Source organism: Engystomops pustulosus, chromosome 8 (genome assembly GCF_040894005.1).
Source record: "Engystomops pustulosus chromosome 8, aEngPut4.maternal, whole genome shotgun sequence".
In the NCBI taxonomy this organism is placed as follows: domain Eukaryota; kingdom Metazoa; phylum Chordata; class Amphibia; order Anura; family Leptodactylidae; genus Engystomops; species Engystomops pustulosus.
The window spans coordinates 101,730,461-101,750,675 of NC_092418.1; the positions used below are offsets into that span (position 1 = coordinate 101,730,461).

Genomic DNA, 20,215 nt, shown 5'->3' on the forward strand with positions numbered 1-20,215 from the left:
CTATTTACAGTTCATCACCTTCTATTTACTAAATATTCTGCAAAACGCTGAGCTCACAGCAAGAGCAAGAGAAGTTTGCACAAGTTTGCAGAAGCTTGCAGATACGACATACAAGTGTCCCCCATGTAATTCTGCACAGTGTCTGAGGGGCATACTGTGCAGAATTACAGGGGTGCAGCAGGAGACCAGCACTGGGGGATCCCCTCCAGGAGAAGCCACTGCTGAGGAGGTCACTGGGTGCAGGGTGTCACACACCTGGGTGCTGCTGTGGGGGTCATTCTCATGCTGGGCTGTGGGAGAAGCAGAGAGGAGCTTGTAGCAGGATGACATGTAAGTGCCCGAATCTAACATTGCGCCTAAACTGTGTTAAGGTAAAGTGATTAATAAGAGGCAGAAAATATACTTATCACAGATGGTTGTAGCTTGTGATAATTCTGGCAAAACAGTGCGCCTGAATTTAGGCGCAACTACTACACTTAGGCGCACAAAAGTGATAAATGTGGCCCCAAGTGTGGTCCTTTAATTCCATCAAAGGTGACAGTAGCGACGTTTCGGCTTGAAAAAGGCTCTCCCAGGGTCGAAACGTCGCTACTGTCACCTTTGATGGAATAAAAGGACCAGACTTGGGGCCACATTTATCACTTTTGTGCGCCTAAGTGTAGTAGTTGCGCCTAAATTCAGGCGCACTGTTTTGCCAGAATTATCACCAACTGTGATAAGGTAATTTTCTGCCTCTTATTAATCACTTTACTTTAACACAGTTTAGGCGCAATTTTGGCGCAGTTAAGGCGCAATGTTAGATTTGGGCACTTACATGTGATCCTGCTACAAGCTCCTCTCTGCTTCTCCCACAGCCCAGAATGAAGATAACACTCACAGCAGCACCCAGGTGTGTGACACCCTGCACCCAGTGACCTCCTCAGCAGTGGCTTCTCCTGGAGGGGATCCCCCAGTGCTGATCTCCTGCTGCACCCCTGTAATTCTGCACATTATCCCCCTCAGACACACTGGTGATACTCTGCAGAATTACATGGGGGACACTTGTATGTAGTATTTGCAGAATGTTTTGTAAATAGAAGGTGATGAACTGTAAATAGAGTCTGCAGCTCCTGTCTGCAGAGTATCTCATGTCTGTATTATATGTTCTAGTGTCTGCAGAGTATCTCATGTCTGTATTATCTGTACTAATGTCTGCAGTGTATGTAATGTCTGTATTAGGGCTCATTCACACTGCCGTCTGCGGGGCCATACATGCGGGGATCCGGGCTGCACACCGCAAAAAGATAGAGTAAGCTCTATCTTTCGGTGGATGTGCAGCCGTGTGCCGCTATTTCCTATGGAGGAAGGAGGGGTCACCTCCTCCTCACCTCCAGCACACGGCGGTATGCCCGCACGGTGGGCATACCGCGTGTGAATGTACCCTTATATGTACTAGTGTCTGCAGTGTATGTAATGTCTGTATGATCTCTTCTAGTGTCTGGCTGAGCTCTGCTGCTAGAAATGAGCTGTTCTGCTAAGGGGCTCTGTGCTTTCTTCTCAGATAACGCCACCTTCGGGGCTGGAGTGTTTTTGCGCCCGTTTTTGCGCCTAAATGAAAACGTTGCCAGTGATGAATATCATTAGGCGCAGCAAAACATCTGGATTGGTAAGATAGATGAGGGAAAGGTGCTTATTTGTGCTGCGCGGCTAGTTTGGCGTTTAGTCTATCTGAATATCTGAATAGATCTATCTATCAACTGGATCCCCCCTCCCCTAGAATCTAGTTCTGGGTTGCAATTACAACCTTAGTGATCATTAGTCATATTAACTACTACAAAGCCAAAGCCAAGAAAAGTCACGAAATACAGACAGACAAACCAGACATATGACAGATGTTCCCTGCTGTGCAGTCAGATCCTGTGCAGTGTGTGTCAGTATGTTACACCAGTATATACAATGTATCAGCCGTGTTCACACTACCCCCTGCTCCATGCTTTGCCCCCTGTATTAGGTGCTCTGGCAGGATGCGTCATTTCACTGATCTGCTCATTTGTGCAGCTGCCAATTTTCTGATTGCAGCCAAAATTGAGCAGAGGGAGAAGAATAGATGTGTACAGGGAAGCAATTCTACTGCCAAACCGTTCACAGCGGAAACTTCCAGAATCCTCCGAAAATGAATCTTCCAAATCCAAAACAACAAAGAAATCAGCCACCAAACAGCGAAGCTTAACCTGACAATTACTGGACAATTCTCTATCATTTTGTCTTTATTATCCCAGCAACTTGATCTTTATTGTAACAGATATTGTAAGAGATCTAGATAATGTTACAATGTAAAGATACTCACCATTATTGTACTTCTATGTATCTATCTCATCTATCTCATATCTATCTATCTATCTATCTATCTCCTATCTATCTATCCATCTATCTATCTATCTATCTATCTGTCTGTCTCTGTCTGTCTATCGGTCCATCTATCTATCTATCTGTCTGTCTCTGTCTGTCTGTCTATCCGTCTATCTATCTATCTATCTATCTATCTATCTATCTCATATCTATCTATCTATCTCATATCTATCTATCTATCTATCTCCTATCTATCTCATATCTATCTCATATCTATCTATCTATCTCATATCTATCTATCTATCTCCTATCTATCTCATATCTATCTATCTATCTATCTATCTATCTATCTATCTCATATCTATCTATCTATCTATCTCACATCTCTCCATCTATCTTAGTAGCATCTGCAATGTTTTTCCTCTGCAGTTACTGTATCTATCAGCATTTAGTCTTTTCCTTGTTACAATGTGTAATAAATGTTGCTAATCAGTTTATTTTCAGATATATTTTGAAGTAAATTGCTCCAACAGCTTCTATATAATTATACAGAACATATGGAGAAGACCGCGGCGCCTCCTGCTGCGCGTCCGCCATCTCCATGTGATAATTGGACACCTAGCCGCCATTTATCACTTACAGCTACAATTGGAACATTAGAAAGTTATGTTATTTTCTACATCTACATCTATCATCAGTTATCTGTCAACTTACAGTATATTTCATTCTATTTTCTATGTTGCATAGTAAATTGCAGAAAATACATTTCTGTTGATTGATCCTGAAAGGAACAATGATCAGGTGTCACCAAACAGACTGCCCCCAGTGTTATGTATTATCCCCGGAGAGATGTGTAATTAGACCTCACACTCCTGTGCTCTGTGCTCTCTGCAGCCAGTGTTATGTATTATCCCTGGAGAGATGTGCAATCATACCTCACACTGCTGTGCTGTGTGCTCTCTGCAGCCAGTGTTATGTATTGTCCCTGTAGGGATGTGTAATCAGACCTCACACTGCTGTGCTCTGTGCTCTCTGCAGCCAGTGCTATGTATTGTCCCTGGAGAGATGTGTAATTATACCTCACACTGCTGTGCTCTGTGCTCTCTGCAGTCAGTGTTATGTATTGTCACTGGAGAGATGTGTAATCAGACCTCTCACTGCTGTGCTCTGTGCTCTTTGCAGCCAGTGTTATGTATTGTCCCTGGAGAGATGTGCAATCGTACCTCACACTGCTGTCCTCTGTGCTCTCTGCAGTCAGTGTTATGTACTGTCCCTGGAGAGATGTGTAATCAGACCTCACACTGCTGTGTTCTGTTCTCTCTGCAGTCAGTGTTATGTACTGTCCCTGGAGAGATGTGTAATCAGACCTCACACTGCTGTGCTCTGTGCTCTCTGCAGTCAGTGTTATGTACTGTCCCTGGAGAGATGTGTAATCAGACCTCACACTGCTGTGCTCTGTTCTCTCAGCAGCCAGTGCTATGTATTGTCCCTGGAGAGATGTGTAATTAGACCTCACACTGCTGTGCTCTGTGCTCTCTGCAGCCAGTGTTATTTATTGTCCCTGGAGAGATGTGTAATCAGACCTCACACTGCTGTGCTCTGTGCTCTCTGCAGTCAGTGTTATGTACTGTCCCTGGAGAGATGTGCGATCATACCTCACACTGCTGTGCTCTGTGCTCTCTGCAGTCAGTGTTATGTACTGTCCCTGGAAAGATGTGCAATCATACCTCACACTGCTGTGCTCTGTGCTCTCTGCAGCCAGTGTTATGTACTGTCCCTGGAGAGATGTGTAATCAGACCTCACACTGCTGTGCTCTGTGCTCTCTGCAGCCAGTGTTATGTATTGTCCCTGGAGAGATGTATAATCAGACCTCACACTGCTGTGCTCTGTGCTCTCTGCAGTTAGTGTTATGTACTGTCCCTGGAGAGATGTGTAATCAGACCCCACACTGCTGTGCTCTGTGCTCTGTGCAGCCAGTGTTATGTACTGGCCCTGGAGAGATGTATAATCAGACCTCACACTGCTGTGCTCTGTGCTCTCTGCAGTCAGTGTTATGTATTGTCCCTGGAGAGATGTGTAATCAGACCTCACACTGCTGTGCTCTGTGCTCTCAGCAGCCAGTGTTATGTATTGTCCCTGGAGAGATGTGTAATTAGACCTCACACTGCTGTGTTCTGTGCTCTCTGCAGCATAACAGTGAGATGTAGATTTATATTCCAGGATTGTAGCTGCTTCAAGTGCACAAGGAGTGCGCCCTCACACACTGCTGTGCTCTGTATGCTCTACAGGCAGTATTTTCTATGTCATTTATTTATTTATCTTTCCATCTATATATCTATCTGTTTACCTTTCTTGATATATCTTTACATATAGATTCACACAATCCATATTAATGGCCACAAGCCTAACCCAAACAGGTAATGTAAAACTCTCAACCCCCCTCACTTATAAACTGGGCCCCATAATCTAGGGGGTGTATCTACTACCTTGGGCCCAGTTAAGATTGCACCCTCTGCACCCCCTCAAGTTGCACCCCTGCTCCCACCATAATCCATTGGTTCTGTTAAAGTCTCTTATTGCTTCAATGTTTATTTAAATAAAGAATCTCCTTCTGTTTTGTGTGAACAGCTTCAATGCAAACCTATGAATCTCTATGGTAACAGACTACAAATACACACTGTGTAGTCAGATCCTGTGATGTGTCTCATGTGTATCATGTATATTACATAGTATAACAGATACAATGTGGCACATTTACTTACCCGTCCTGCGCGCTATCCCCGATCCGGACTGTCCGACAATCCCGATATCCCGCATGTGTCGCTTCCCCGTTCAGGTCCGACAGAGTTCACCTTCTTCTTCCCGGTGCTTGTAAGTGCATTGTCTTGCGACACAATTTGACTAGTTAAATTCCGCACGTATTCCAAATCCGTCTGATCATCCGTCGGCACAACCCCCGATTTGTGTCGCGTGAAAAGCGGAGCGATTGTGACACAATCCGATCTCATGCCAAAAAAACCCACTTTTTAAATGCGGCACACATCGGAAATCGTCGGATATTCTGATGATAGTGCGGACCACGGACCCCAATAGGGCAAATTTAATTACCTGGTCCAGTCGCGATCCCCGATTTGGACGGTCCGACGAGGATGAAGTCTGGCGCGATTTATGAAGATCGTGCACCCGGGTTCCTGCATCCGTCGCTTCCACACCAAGGTCCGCCGGAGTTCACCTTCTTCTATACAGTGCTTGTAAGTGCATGTCTTGAGACAAAATTGTAAGTGTTAAATCCGTTGGGTTGTCCGACGGCAATTCCCCCCATTTCCGATCGCGTGCACCAAAATCCCATGGGCAATTCGGTGCAAAACGGAAATCGTCTGGAAATCCGACGAAAATGCGCTCCACGGATCCTTGAGAAAATGAGCCTCAATGTATCCATCTGCCCTGATGACCCAGCACCCCCTGACAGCTCACACCTATAAATCCCTCTGGCCTCTTATTTTGGATGTTGATTGTTTTCCTCCAATGGAACAAGTTGAGACAAACAAGAAAGCCCAATAATAAATCTCTGACACATTCGGCACCAATAATCCTTCCTTTCATTTTACTTTAAACAAAACGGGTTCACTTCTTTTGCTATTTATTTTTGTCTGGATTTCGCCATTGACAGAAAGCGTCCAATCAGAAGACTATTCAGCCAGAGACGCGGATTCATAAACTCGCTAATTAAGTTCCATTCAGCATCTGATCTCGATTGGTCCAGAGACAGAGATAATTGCGCTCTCAGAAAACTCTCACAGAAAATTTATATCTGTCAACATTTGCTCCAATTCTACATTTATTCAGCTGAAAATGTAAAAGCCTTTAAATCTGCTGGAATTGTTCCGCAATCAGGCGTCAGCGGGGTCACCGCTATACAGAGGTGCATAGGCTCTATATAACCCAACCAATAGACATGAGTCTGTGTACAAAAAACACTACAACTCCCAACATGACAGACCACTAAATATGTCCATAATGCAATATATTATACTGTATACATAGAGCACTACAACTCCCAACATGACTGACCAATGCAACTGACATAATACAATCCTATACTATTTATATATAGAGAACTACAACCCCCAATATTACGACCACCAGACATAACATAATGAAATATATTATAGTGTATACATGGACTCCCAACATGACCACAGGATATGACCATAATACAATCTATCTTACTCCATAAATAGAGCACTACAACCCCCAGCATGACAGACCATTAAATATGTCCATAATGCAATATATTATACTGTATACATATAGCACTACAACACCCAACATGACTGATCAATGCACCTGACATAATACAATCCTATTATAGTTATACATAGAGCACTACAACCCCCAACAGAACCCGAACACTGGACCTGATCATAATACAATAAAGAGGAGAAGACTAAAGAAAAGTCAAAAGGAAAAGAAAAGGCTAATTCAGTGAGAAGAGAAGCATAAAAGGAAAGGAAAAACACAAGGGAGAAAAAGAAGAAAGTGGAAAAAGAAGAGTAAAATATTATGTGGAATAACAGGAACAGAGGAAGAGAAGTGAAATATAAGAGGATGAAGAAAGAACAAGAAGAAGAAAACAGAGAACGGAGAAAAGAAAGAGGAAAGGGAGGAAGACTGAGAAGAAATGGAAAGGTAAAAGGGGAAGACAAGATGGGAAGAGGAAGTAAGGAAAATAAAAGAAGGGAACGACAAACAGGAGAAAAGAGATGAAATGGGATGGAAGAACTGAAGAGGAGAAACCAGGAGAGAGGAATATAAAGAGGAAGAGGATGAAGACAAGACAAAGAAGAGGAAGACAAATGGAAGAAAATTAAAAGGAAAGAAGATCATCTGAAAAAGGAAACACAAAGTAACTGAAGAAGAGGAGGAAAAGTAAGAGGGAGGAAGAGAAAGGGGAAGAAGATGAGATGAAGAAATATCATCATATGAGGAAGAAGACGACTATACAACATTACAAGAGGAAGAAGAAACAGTCAGGAAGACGAGAATGATGATATGGAGCAGAGAAATAAGACAAGGGCAGGAAGAGAAAGAGGAAGAAGATGAGATGGAGAAACATCATCACATGGAAGAGGAAGAAAACATGAGGAAGAGGAAGGAGAACAGTAGAGGAAAATAAGAGGAAAAAGACAAAGAAGACTGAGCCAAGGAGGAAAATTTTAGAAGACACATAAAAAGGAGAAATTTGGATAGAAATCTTATCCCAAAGTCTTGTATCTTCTGGGGATTCTGCATTGTTTGTACAACATCTATAATTGAATAAACATTGTATCATCTTCCTTGTGACTCCTCCCCCTTGTATACATATAGATATTCTCTTCTCCCTGCTCAGGTGACCTGAGGGATCTTATAGACGTTCTCTTCACGTAGAGATTTCTATAAATTACCTCATCCATACATTGTGGGGGCACTTACCTGTCCTTGATGCCGCACATATCAATCTGTAGGTCGGAGAAGCCCCCCAGAGCCCCGCGCTGCACCGAGATGAGGTCCTTGGGCTGATTATCAATGAATATAAGCCTCATGCATCCTTGGAAGGAGGAGATGGGGTTTGTACAGGAGGAGTCCACCGGCTGGTCCGGGCATCCTGTGCAGCGGGAGACAGAGGTTCTGATCACTGGATTCTGGATCAAGCATTTAGCTATTATCAGCTATTGATGGACGACCCCCGGGCCCCAATATTCCCGAATCTCCTCTATTACATCACAACTGTCATAAAACTCTCAAGTTATGAAAGAAATCAGAAAGAAAGACCTCAACCTACTCCTCACTGCCCGACCTCCTCCTTCCCACTGCCCGACCTCCTCTTTCCCACTGCCCGACCTCCTCCTCCCCACTGCCCGACCTCCTCCTTCCCACTGCACCAATTCCTCATCCTCCTTCCCACTGCCCAAGCTCCTTATTCCTACTGCTCAAACTTCTTACTCCTTCCCACTGCCAGAACTCCTCCTCCATCCCACTGCCCGATGTCCTCCTAACCCACAGCCCGACCGGCTCCTTCCACTGCCAGACCTCCTCCTAACCCACAGCCCGACCTCCTCCTTCCCACTGCCTCAATTCCTCCTCCTCCCCACTGCCCAACATCCTTATTCCTACTGCCCAAACTTCATCCTTCCCACTGCCTGACCTCCTCCTCCTCCTCACTGCCCAACATCCTACTTCATCCCATTGCCCAACTTCCTCCTTCTTTCTCTGCCAGACCTCCTCCTCATTCCCAGTGCCGGCCTCCTCCTCCTCAAACTTCTTCCTCCTTCCCACTGCCAGACCTCCTCCTCATTCCCAGTGCCGGCCTCCTCCTCCTCAAACTTCTTCCTCCTTCCCACTGCCAGACCTCCTCCTCCTTCCCACTGCCAGACCTCCTCACTGCCCGACCTCCTCCTCCTCACTGCCCGTCCTCCTCCTGTCCTGCAGGTCACACACATCCACAGCTCAGACATCAAAAGATTTATAGGATATTACTTGGGATGAAATCTTTAGACCCAAGACTACAAAAGTGTTAACATACAGATAATACTGACACCACTAATCACAGCTGAGCCGCTCACCTCCAAAGTAATACTGGTTTCCAGTGGAGATCTGTACCGGGAGGGCGGTGTGGACGGGTGAGGTCGCCCCGTTGTCCAGGGTCACTGAGATGCGGTGTCTCCTGGCATTGATGGATACGGAGTGCCACAATCCGTCATTCAGTCCGCTGCCTAGAAAAGGAAAGTAGCGTCAGGTCTTAGAGACTGTGAATGAAATACAAGACGTTATACACACGGAAGTCACCGCCGCCCGGACACAGATCTCCCGAAGACTTTCTCTAGGGATCCCATATCTGCAGGTTTAATAGGGGTTTCCATGTCACTAGATCAGGGGCCCCTTTAGGTCTGTGATCACCAGGCGCTTTCCCTCTTGTTGGAGTTAGGATTATTTTTCGGATCAGTGCACGCTGCAATACTTTATAGTTTTGGAGTTTCTATGTTTCTTGTTGAATTTTATTTTTGGTAATTACTAGAGATGAGCGAGCACTAGAATGCTCGGGTGCTCGTTATTCGAGACGAACTTTTCCCGATGCTCGAGTGCTCGTCTCGAATAACGAGCCCCATTGAAGTCAATGGGAGACCCGAGCATTTTTTTAATAAAACTGAACAGTAAAAGAACAGTGCAAAATAAAAATTCCAGATGTTTGCAGATGTTTTACTTGTAAGAACACATTGAAGTAACACTATTCTTCACTTTGCAGGTGTTCGCGCGTGTCTCCCGCTAAGTTCGGAGATGTTCGGAACATCTGGAACATGAAGAATAGTGTTCTTTCAATGTGTTCTGCACTTAAATGCTCCTGTGTTCACTGTTTTTAATGTTTTAATTCTATCCTTCACTTTGCAGGTGTGCGCGCGTGTCTCCCAATAGGTTCGGAGACACGCGCGCACAGCTGCAAAGTGAAGAATAGTGTTATTTAAATGTGTTCTTACAAGTAAAACATCTGCAAACATGTGTAATATTTTTTTTTTTACAATAAAAATACTTTTATTCAATTTATTTTATTAATTTACTGCTCGATCTCGAGCCGGGGAGATACTCGGACGAGTATACTCGCTCATCTCTAGTAATTACATAAATTTCCTGCAACTAACACTAAGACCCCAATTACTGAGACGTCACCATTTCTAGATATGAAAGTCCAACAGGAGACTCCGAGACCGACATCAAATGTCACCTGCATCGGGATAATAAGCCTCATAGCGAGACGTGTACCTGCACCAAGATCTACTTACCCATGCCCATCACACATCTATATAGTGATAAGAGGCAGTATTATAGTAGTTATATTCTTGTATACAGGGGGCAGTATTATAGTAGTTATATTCTTGTACATAGGGGGCAGTATTATAGTAGTTATATTCTTGTACATAGGGGCAGTATTATAGTAGTTATATTCTTATACATAAGGGGCAGTATTATAGTAGTTATATTCTTGTACATAGGGGCAGTATTATAGTAGTTATATTCTTGTACATAGGGGGCAGTATTATAGTAGTTATATTCTTGTACATAGGGGGCAGTATTATAGTAGTTATATTCTTGTACATAGGGGCAGTATTATAGTAGTTATATTCTTGTACATAGGGAGCAGAATTATAGTAGTTATGTTCTTGTACATAGGGGGCAGTATTATAGTAGTTATATTCTTGTACATAGGGGGCAGTATTATAGTAGTTATATTCTTGTACATAGGGGCAGTATTATAGTAGTTATATTCCTGTACATAGGGGGCAGTATTATAGTAGTTATATTCCTGTACATAGGAGGCAGTATTATAGTAGTTATATCCTTGTACATAGGGGGCTGTATTATAGTAGTTATATTCTTATACATAAGGGGGAGTATTATAGTAGTTATATTCTTGTACATAGGGGCAGTATTATAGTAGTTATATTCTTGTACATAGGAGGCAGTATTATAGTAGTTATATTCTTGTACATAGGGGGCAGTATTATAGTAGTTATATTCTTGTACATAGGGGCAGTATTATAGTAGTTATATTCTTGTACATAGGGAGCAGTATTATAGTAGTTATATTCTTGTACATAGGGGGCAGTATTATAGTAGTTATATTCTTGTACATAGGAGGCAGTATTATAGTAGTTATATTCTTGTACATAGGGGGCAGTATTATAGTAGTTATATTCTTGTACATAGGGGGCAGTATTATAGTAGTTATATTCTTGTACATAGGGGGCAGTATTATAGTAGTTATATTCTTGTACATAGGGGGCAGTATTATAGCAGTTATATTCTTGTACATAGGGGGCAGTATTATAGTAGTTATATTCTTGTACATAGGGCGCAGTATTATAGTATTATATTCCTGTACATAGGGGGCAGTAATATAGTAGTAATATTAGTGTACATAGGGGGCAGTATTATAGTAGTTATATTCTTGTACATAGGGGGCAGTATTATATTAGTTATATTCTTGTACATAGGGGCAGCATTATAGTAGTTATATTCTTGTGCATAGGGGGCAGTATTATAATAGTTATATGTTTGTACATAGGGGGCAGTGTTATAGTAGTTATATTCTTGTGCATAGGAGGCAGTATTATAGTAGTTATATTCCTGTACATAGGGGGCAGTATTATAGTAGTTATATTCTTGTACCTAGGGGGCAGTATTATAGTAGTTATATTCTAGTACATAGGGGGCAGTATTATAGTAGTTATATTCTTGTGCATAGGGGGCAGTATTATAGTAGTTATATGTTTGTACATAGGGGGCAGTATTATAGTAGTTATATTCTTGTGCATAGGAGGCAGTATTATAGTAGTTATATTCCTGTACATAGGGGGCAGTATTATAGTAGTTATATTCTTGTACATAGGGGGCAGTATTATAGTAGTTATATTCTTGTACATAGGGGGCAGTATTATAGTAGTTATAGTCTTGTACATAGGGGGCAGTATTATAGTAGTTATATTCTTGTACATAGGGGCAGTATTATAGTAGTTATAGTCTTGTACATAGGGGGTAGTATTATAGTAGTTATATTCTTGTACATAGGGGCAGTATTATAGTAGTTATATTCTTGTACATAAGGGGCAGTATTATAGTAGTTATATTCCTGTACATAGGGGGCAGTATTATAGTAGTTATATTCTTGTACATAAGGGGCAGTATTATAGTAGTTATATTCCTGTACATAGGGGGCAGTATTACAGTAGTTATATTCTTGTACATAGGGGGCAGTATTATAGTAGTTATATTCTTGTACATAGGGGGCAGTATTATAGTAGTTATATTCCTGTACATAGGGGGCAGTATTATAGTAGTTATATTCTTGTACATAGGGGGCAGTATTATAGTAGTTATATTCTTGTACATAGGGGGCAGTATTATAGTAGTTATATTCCTGTACATAGGGGGCAATATTATAGTAGTTATATTCTTGTACATAGGGGGCAGTATTATAGTAGTTATATTCTTGTACATAGGAGGCAGTATTAAAGTAGTTATATTCTTGTACATAGGGGGTAGTATTATAGTAGTTATATTCTTGTACATAGGGGCAGTATTATAGTAGTTATATTCTTGTACATAGGGGGCAGTATAATAGTAGTTATATTCTTGTACATAGGGAGCAGTATTATAGTAGTTATATTCCTGTACATAGGGGGCAGTATTATAGTAGTTATATTCTTGTACATAGGGAGCAGTATTATAGTAGTTATATTCTTGTGCATAGGGGGCAGTATTATAGTAGTTATATTCTTGTACATAGGGGGCAGTATTATAGTAGTTATATTCTTGTACATAGGGGGCAGTATTATAGCAGTTGTATTCTTGTACATAGGGGGCAGTATTATAGTAGTTATATTCTTGTACATAGGGGGCAGTATTATAGTAGTTATATTCTTGTACATAGGGGGCAGTATTATAGTAGTTATATTCTTGTACATAGGAGGCAGTATTATAGTAGTTATATTCTTGTACATAGGGGGCAGTATTATAGTAGTTATATTCTTGTACATAGGGGGCAGTATTATAGTAGTTATATTCTTGTACATAGGGGGCAGTATTATAGTAGTTATATTCTTGTACATAGGGGGCAGTATTATAGCAGTTATATTCTTGTACATAGGGGGCAGTATTATAGTAGTTATATTCTTGTACATAGGGCGCAGTATTATAGTATTATATTCCTGTACATAGGGGGCAGTAATATAGTAGTAATATTAGTGTACATAGGGGGCAGTATTATAGTAGTTATATTCTTGTACATAGGGGGCAGTATTATATTAGTTATATTCTTGTACATAGGGGCAGCATTATAGTAGTTATATTCTTGTACATAGGGAACAGTATTATAGTAGTTATATGTTTGTACATAGGGGGCAGTATTATAGTAGTTATATGTTTGTACATAGGGGGCAGTATTATAGTAGTTATATGTTTGTACATAGGGGGCAGTATTATAGTAGTTAAATTCTTGTGCATAGGAGGCAGTATTATAGTAGTTATATTCCTGTACATAGGGGGCAGTATTATAGTAGTTATATTCTTGTACATAGGGGGCAGTATTATAGTAGTTATATTCTTGTACATAGGGGGCAGTATTATAGTAGTTATATTCCTGTACATAGGGGGCAATATTATAGTAGTTATATTCTTGTACATAGGGGGCAGTATTATAGTAGTTATATTCTTGTACATAGGAGGCAGTATTAAAGTAGTTATATTCTTGTACATAGGGGGTAGTATTATAGTAGTTATATTCTTGTACATAGGGGCAGTATTATAGTAGTTATATTCTTGTACATAGGGGGCAGTATAATAGTAGTTATATTCTTGTACATAGGGAGCAGTATTATAGTAGTTATATTCCTGTACATAGGGGGCAGTATTATAGTAGTTATATTCTTGTACATAGGGAGCAGTATTATAGTAGTTATATTCTTGTGCATAGGGGGCAGTATTATAGTAGTTATATTCTTGTACATAGGGGGCAGTATTATAGTAGTTATATTCTTGTACATAGGGGGCAGTATTATAGCAGTTGTATTCTTGTACATAGGGGGCAGTATTATAGTAGTTATATTCTTGTACATAGGGGGCAGTATTATAGTAGTTATATTCTTGTACATAGGGGGCAGTATTATAGTAGTTATATTCTTGTACATAGGAGGCAGTATTATAGTAGTTATATTCTTGTACATAGGGGGCAGTATTATAGTAGTTATATTCTTGTACATAGGGGGCAGTATTATAGTAGTTATATTCTTGTACATAGGGGGCAGTATTATAGTAGTTATATTCTTGTACATAGGGGGCAGTATTATAGCAGTTATATTCTTGTACATAGGGGGCAGTATTATAGTAGTTATATTCTTGTACATAGGGCGCAGTATTATAGTATTATATTCCTGTACATAGGGGGCAGTAATATAGTAGTAATATTAGTGTACATAGGGGGCAGTATTATAGTAGTTATATTCTTGTACATAGGGGGCAGTATTATATTAGTTATATTCTTGTACATAGGGGCAGCATTATAGTAGTTATATTCTTGTACATAGGGAACAGTATTATAGTAGTTATATGTTTGTACATAGGGGGCAGTATTATAGTAGTTATATTCTTGTGCATAGGGGGCAGTATTATAGTAGTTATATGTTTGTACATAGGGGGCAGTATTATAGTAGTTAAATTCTTGTGCATAGGAGGCAGTATTATAGTAGTTATATTCCTGTACATAGGGGGCAGTATTATAGTAGTTATATTCTTGTACCTAGGGGGCAGTATTATAGTAGTTATATTCTTGTACTTAGGAGGCAGTATTATAGTAGTTATATTCTAGTACATAGGGGGCAGTATTATAGTAGTTATATTCTTGTACATAGGGGACAGTATTATAGTAGTTATATTCTTGTACATAGGGGGCAGTATTATAGTAGTTATATTCCTGTACATAGGGGGCAGTATTATAGTAGTTATATTCCTGTACATAGGGGGCAGTATTATAGTAGTTATATTCTTGTACATAGGGGGCAGTATTATAGTAGTTATATTCCTGTACATAGGGGGCAGTATTATAGTAGTTGTATTCTTGTACATAGGGGGCAGTATTATAGTAGTTATATTCCTGTACATAGGGGGCAGTATTATAGTAGTTATATTCTTGTACATAGGGGGCAGTATTATAGTAGTTATATTCTTGTACATAGGGGGCAGTATTATAGTAGATATATTCTTGTACATAGGAGGCAGTATTATAGTAGTTATGTTCTTGTACATAGGGGGCAGTATTATAGTAGTTATATTCTTGTACATAGGGGCAGTATTATAGTAGTTATATTCCTGTACATTGGGGCAGTATTATAGTAGTTATATTCCTGTACATTGGGGCAGTATTACTGGGTTGCAAGCCTTGTATTTGATCATTTTCTCACATTGAGTCTTGGTAAATTGTATATTACATGATTTGTTGTTGTCTATAGTTACAATCTGATCTCATCTGCTATTTCAATAACAGCAATATTGTATAATATCATCATTTTATGCAGAGTTTAAGCTTTTATAGGTTGCTGATATTTTCTGAGTTTTATCTCTTTTTATTTGTGATATTGCATTTAGTTATATAATACACATTTCAGTCCACAATCTCAGATCTGATTTATAAAACAATTCTATACATTTGTCTTTCTGCTCTTTATCTGCATTAAGGTTCTGGGCAGTTTTCTTGCTTTTTTTTGATGTTCTCATTTATTTCAGACATTACATTTGATACTGAGACCCCTTTGTGTCTTGTAGTGTACACAGACGCTATGCAGACTTTTTATATATTATTTTATTTATCACATATTATTACCTACCGTAATTCATTTGTATCTTTTTGGATATTTTTGGGACCTTTTGAGTCGTCTCATCTCATAGTGACCACATGACCCCTTTAGGCACTCGATTCCCTGGATGATGCATGACCTGGATCCCATGAACTCTTCACAGGAGGAGTAAAAACTCCTATCCTAGATGCTGCTTATGATTAGGGATAAGCGGGCCTGTTGAACTTTGGCAGAACCAGAACTTCAAAATCCTGTTCGGATACCGGAATCCGAGCCCAAACCCCAACCAGAAACACCCATTATCAGTCGTGGGTCGTGGCTGCCCATTTGGAATTTAAAAACTTAACAGAATTGGTGCCAAGACCGATGACCGGTGGGTGTTAAAGTTGGGGTGAGCTAAACCCTTCTGAGCTTCTGACTGAAGTCCGGGTTCGAGGGACCTGAACCAGCAATATTTGGCATATTGTGGGTTTGGGTCCATCTGCTCCTCACTGGACAGGTTCCTGCCACACAGTTATAAAGAAGACGACAGTGCAGCCTCCCTGACTGTATACTTATTTTAATATCAGGAGGATATAGAGAGAAGGGTAATTACACTGTCCTCCCAGCAGGCAGAGATGCTTCTAATTTGCTGAGGCATCATGAGATTGATAAAGGATTTATCTTAAGCTGCAGTAAGGAGGCTGCACTTCAGGGAAATCATTTTTGCTGGAGTTTTACTTTAAGTCTAAAGGGAATCCACAAAAGCTCAGCAAGCAGCTGTGGAGGTGACTTGAGTATGAAAGTCAACACTTCCCATAAGTGACACAATTTCATATATCCCTAGAGCGAGGCAATGAGCCTCGTGGACTCTACCTGTGCTGATGGGTTGGATATTCGCCATCTCCTTCTGAATCATTAAAAGTAATTTTCCAGAAAACAGCTGAATTATGAGAACTCCAGAGTCTCCAGAAAGTTTTGTAGACAGCAGGAGGCCATCGCTGTTCCATGTGCGAAAGTGGAAGCTGACGGAGAGGTCGTCCATGTGCGGCGTCCCCGGTAATAAGAGGTAACTGGTGCTGGAGCTCAGGAAGGTCACCGGCACCACATGGGGCTCCGAGCAGGAAAATGTTATATTCCCCTAGAAAATAGAAACGTAGCACAAATTCATGAGAAATAACCACAAACCCAAGATGATTTGCATCTGTTAATGGAGCGACTGGAGAATTCTCCATGCAGGGGATTTGTCTGCTTTTAGGCTACAGAAAGCGGCAAAGGGACTCACAAAAGCCAAATCCTTTATTTTTACTCGAAAATCCCCTGTTGCTTTATTAACTTTTTCCACAGAGCAAAAACTAGGTCAAGTGATCGCAACACAAGAAAACAGGTTTTACTGCTTTACAAGATCTGAAATCCCCCACTAACTCCTGAGCAGCGATAATGGAAGCCGTAGGGTCATACAACGGCCCCCCGACCCCTGACCTTGTCCACTGACGCTCGTGGATTGCAAGCGGATGGTGTGTTCTAGTCCTCACTGCTCCTAATCAATCACTGTGGTTAATCTTAGGACGTAATATGCTATCCCCCCCCCGGGGTCAGGTGGGCGGAGCCAGGATCTTAACTACAGTCTAGGACCACCCACTTGCCAGTAGAGAGACTTATGAGAACATCACTGATTGATGGAGAACATTGTGGGCTTCTGAATAAGGTCTGACTATGGAAGAATCGGTGGGGTGGTCCCTATTACCCCATGGCTGTAGCTACTGTGTTATTGGACAAAAGGCTGTATAGTCTTGTAGATACGGCACAAGTATCCGATCCCAACAAGGTATAAACTGGCTAATAGAAGGGACAAAACGGCAGACGTGGTTCAATGGTGATGAGTGCGAAGTCTGCAATGGAGGAAGGAATGAAAAGCTAAAAGAAATAATATCGCTCAATGCCAGTCTGCTGCATCCAAAGCTGCAGGATATTGTTCTGTATATGGATAGGCACGTTGTCGGGAAAAGTTAGAATATGGGAATCCTATTCTTCTACCATAGAACCTTGAAATGTTCATAATTGGAACTTTTACTCAACCCACTTTGTAAGAATGGGACAGAGGATCCGGTTCCTGTGTAGCTTTATCTTTGTCCTAGTTACTTTATTACACCATAACGTAGATTCTATGATTGTATCATGTGCACTGTAACCCCTTAATGTCTATGTGAGATGAGTCAGATCCAACCACAAACCCAATGTGGGCTTCTTATTCATGGCCAATGAGATTCGTCATGTTCCATCCATTGCTTCTGCTCCACTTCTGTTCCTCAGCTCTAATAAGGGAGATCATGGACAAGTATGGTCCTGATAGTTGGGACGGTGATGACGATGTAGTAAGTGCACATTGTTTTGCCTGTATTCCCCTCATGAAATAGTTTTTTTTTTTATTTTGTGTTGAGGGGGTAAGGATTTTTTTACATTTTAGTTTAATGTTATATTTTATAAAAGATACCGTATATACTCGAGTATAAGCCGACCCGAGTATAAGCCGAGACCACTAATTTTTACCACAAAATACTGGGAAAACCTATTGACTCGAATATAAGCCGAGGGTGGGAAATGTATTGGTCACAGCCTCCCCAGTATATAGCCAGCCAGGCTCTGCCCCAGTGTATATAGCCTGCCAGCCCCTGCCCCAGTGTATATAGCCTGCCAGACCCTGACCCAGTGTATATAGCCTGCCGCCGCTGCCGGACAGATCGCACAGAAGACATACAGGGGTCACCGGAAAGGTGAGTTTAGATATATTTATTTTTTTGACTCGAGTATAAGCTGAGTTTGGGTTTTTCAGCACATTTTTTGTGCTGAAAAACTAGGCTTATACTCGAGTATATAAGGTATTTGGTAAAGTTTATGAAAAACTTTCTGTACCGTTTCCCCCTATCAGCAGTATCAGCCTTCAGGATGAGTTTATGATGAGTTAATATAAAGGGTTACAGATTCCTTTAACCCTTAGTTCTCTCTTATCTGTACCAAGTTTTTTTTAACCCTATCCTACCCCTCTGCTCATCTCCCTATTCTGTGTCTCTGTCTACTGTCGGGAGTCCTGTAGGGCTCAAAGCAGATTTTACTGGAGTTTACTGATGTCTATAGATAAGGAGAGACCCAGAACAGGTAGATAAGGAGTCCTGTTAGTAGGCGGGGTTAGAAATGGTTTAAAAACACACAGCCAAGTCGCAGGTTCTGAAACCCCTATTTATTCTGAGCACCAAACTGGCTGAATACGACTCTCTATCGCTTTTACATTGGGGATAAGAAGGGACAAAATAACCCATCAGAGCGAAGCAGAATTTCTTAATATATAACATACAAACCCTCTCCCACAAAAATTTCTCAAATGACAGGTTTAAGGGTAAAAGAAACCTCCGAAGATGGCGTCTGATGGGATACGGCAGAGCGGTGATTAGTCTAGAAATGAAGCCGAATTCTCCAGTCAATGTGCCTGACAGCAGAGGACGACTCAAGGACGCCGTGCGCCGTGTTACCATCTTCTGGATTGTCGAGCCCTTTCATATGTTAATCCCAGTGACTAAGAATAAATCCATAATCTGATGTACAAGGAGTGGATGTAATGAGAAGCGGAGATACAACGTCCTCCGTGTGGCAGGTCCAGGTGACATCGGCCGGGTTATAGCAGCTCCGGCATCTATTACAGGAAAGATATCATTCCTGGCAGCCGGGGACAGTGAGGAATCAGAACATTGCACGGAGATCTGCAGGACGGCGGCCAATCTGAGAAACAGTAGGAGACCAGGCAATCTCTACAGTTAATCGAAATGTGAAGAAGTTCACTGCCTCAAAGTTCCAAGTCGAGTCACTTTCAATTACAACTTCTGGAAGGAATGAAAGAGAAGGCGCGATGTGTAAAGCTGGCATGGCTTGTGGGCACCGGGCGCCAGGCGTAGGGGGGGTCAGGTGTGCCAACACTAAAGAAGGCAAAGGGATGGGAATCAGAAGATTGAGATGGATTTCTTCAGTCTTTTCAATCACAGGAGGATGTGAGGAATCCGCTGGTGAATAATTCAGGCATTGGTAGTAAGGAGCGGCCTCGGAGCCATTGTTCTCGAGGTGGAAGAAGAAGCTTCGTTATTTCCATCCCCACAAATGGAAGATACTTTGTGTTTCCTTCAGACGTGAAAATGAGGGAGGAACGCGTCTGCTCATTTATTAGGACTGTCAGGCACAGAGAAGGGACATGAAAGAACATCTCACTGTCCCATCTCTCACCCTGATCCCATCTCTCAACCACAAACCGTCTTCTAAATAGGGCTGCAACCAGGTCCTACTGGGACCTGGGATAAACCAGCAAACACGAGGCTGGTGGGGGGCGATCAATTCCGGTAAAATGTCCGTCTTGGAGAAGGAGCGAGGGGCTAGCTGCCAGAATGGAAACAGCTGGACAAATTTGAGCTGTACATGTACTCCAGACACCCCTTTTAAGTTATTGGCTATACCATGTGAGATGGTCCTTTCCTGACGGTAGTTT

At 41.5% G+C, this 20,215-nt stretch overlaps 1 protein-coding gene across 1 annotated transcript in view; it reads right to left on the reverse strand.

Annotated features, from left to right (window-relative positions):
- Positions 1-20,215, reverse strand: part of CNTNAP5 (contactin associated protein family member 5) — a 322,294-nt gene that overhangs the window by 106,260 nt on the left and 195,819 nt on the right. Inside the window, exons 8-10 of the mRNA XM_072122032.1 lie at positions 16,564-16,828; positions 8,932-9,081; positions 7,802-7,973 (exon numbers count right to left, since the gene is read on the reverse strand). Of these exons, the coding sequence (XP_071978133.1) occupies positions 7,802-7,973; positions 8,932-9,081; positions 16,564-16,828 (587 nt within the window). The remainder of the gene's footprint in view (positions 1-7,801; positions 7,974-8,931; positions 9,082-16,563; positions 16,829-20,215) is intronic.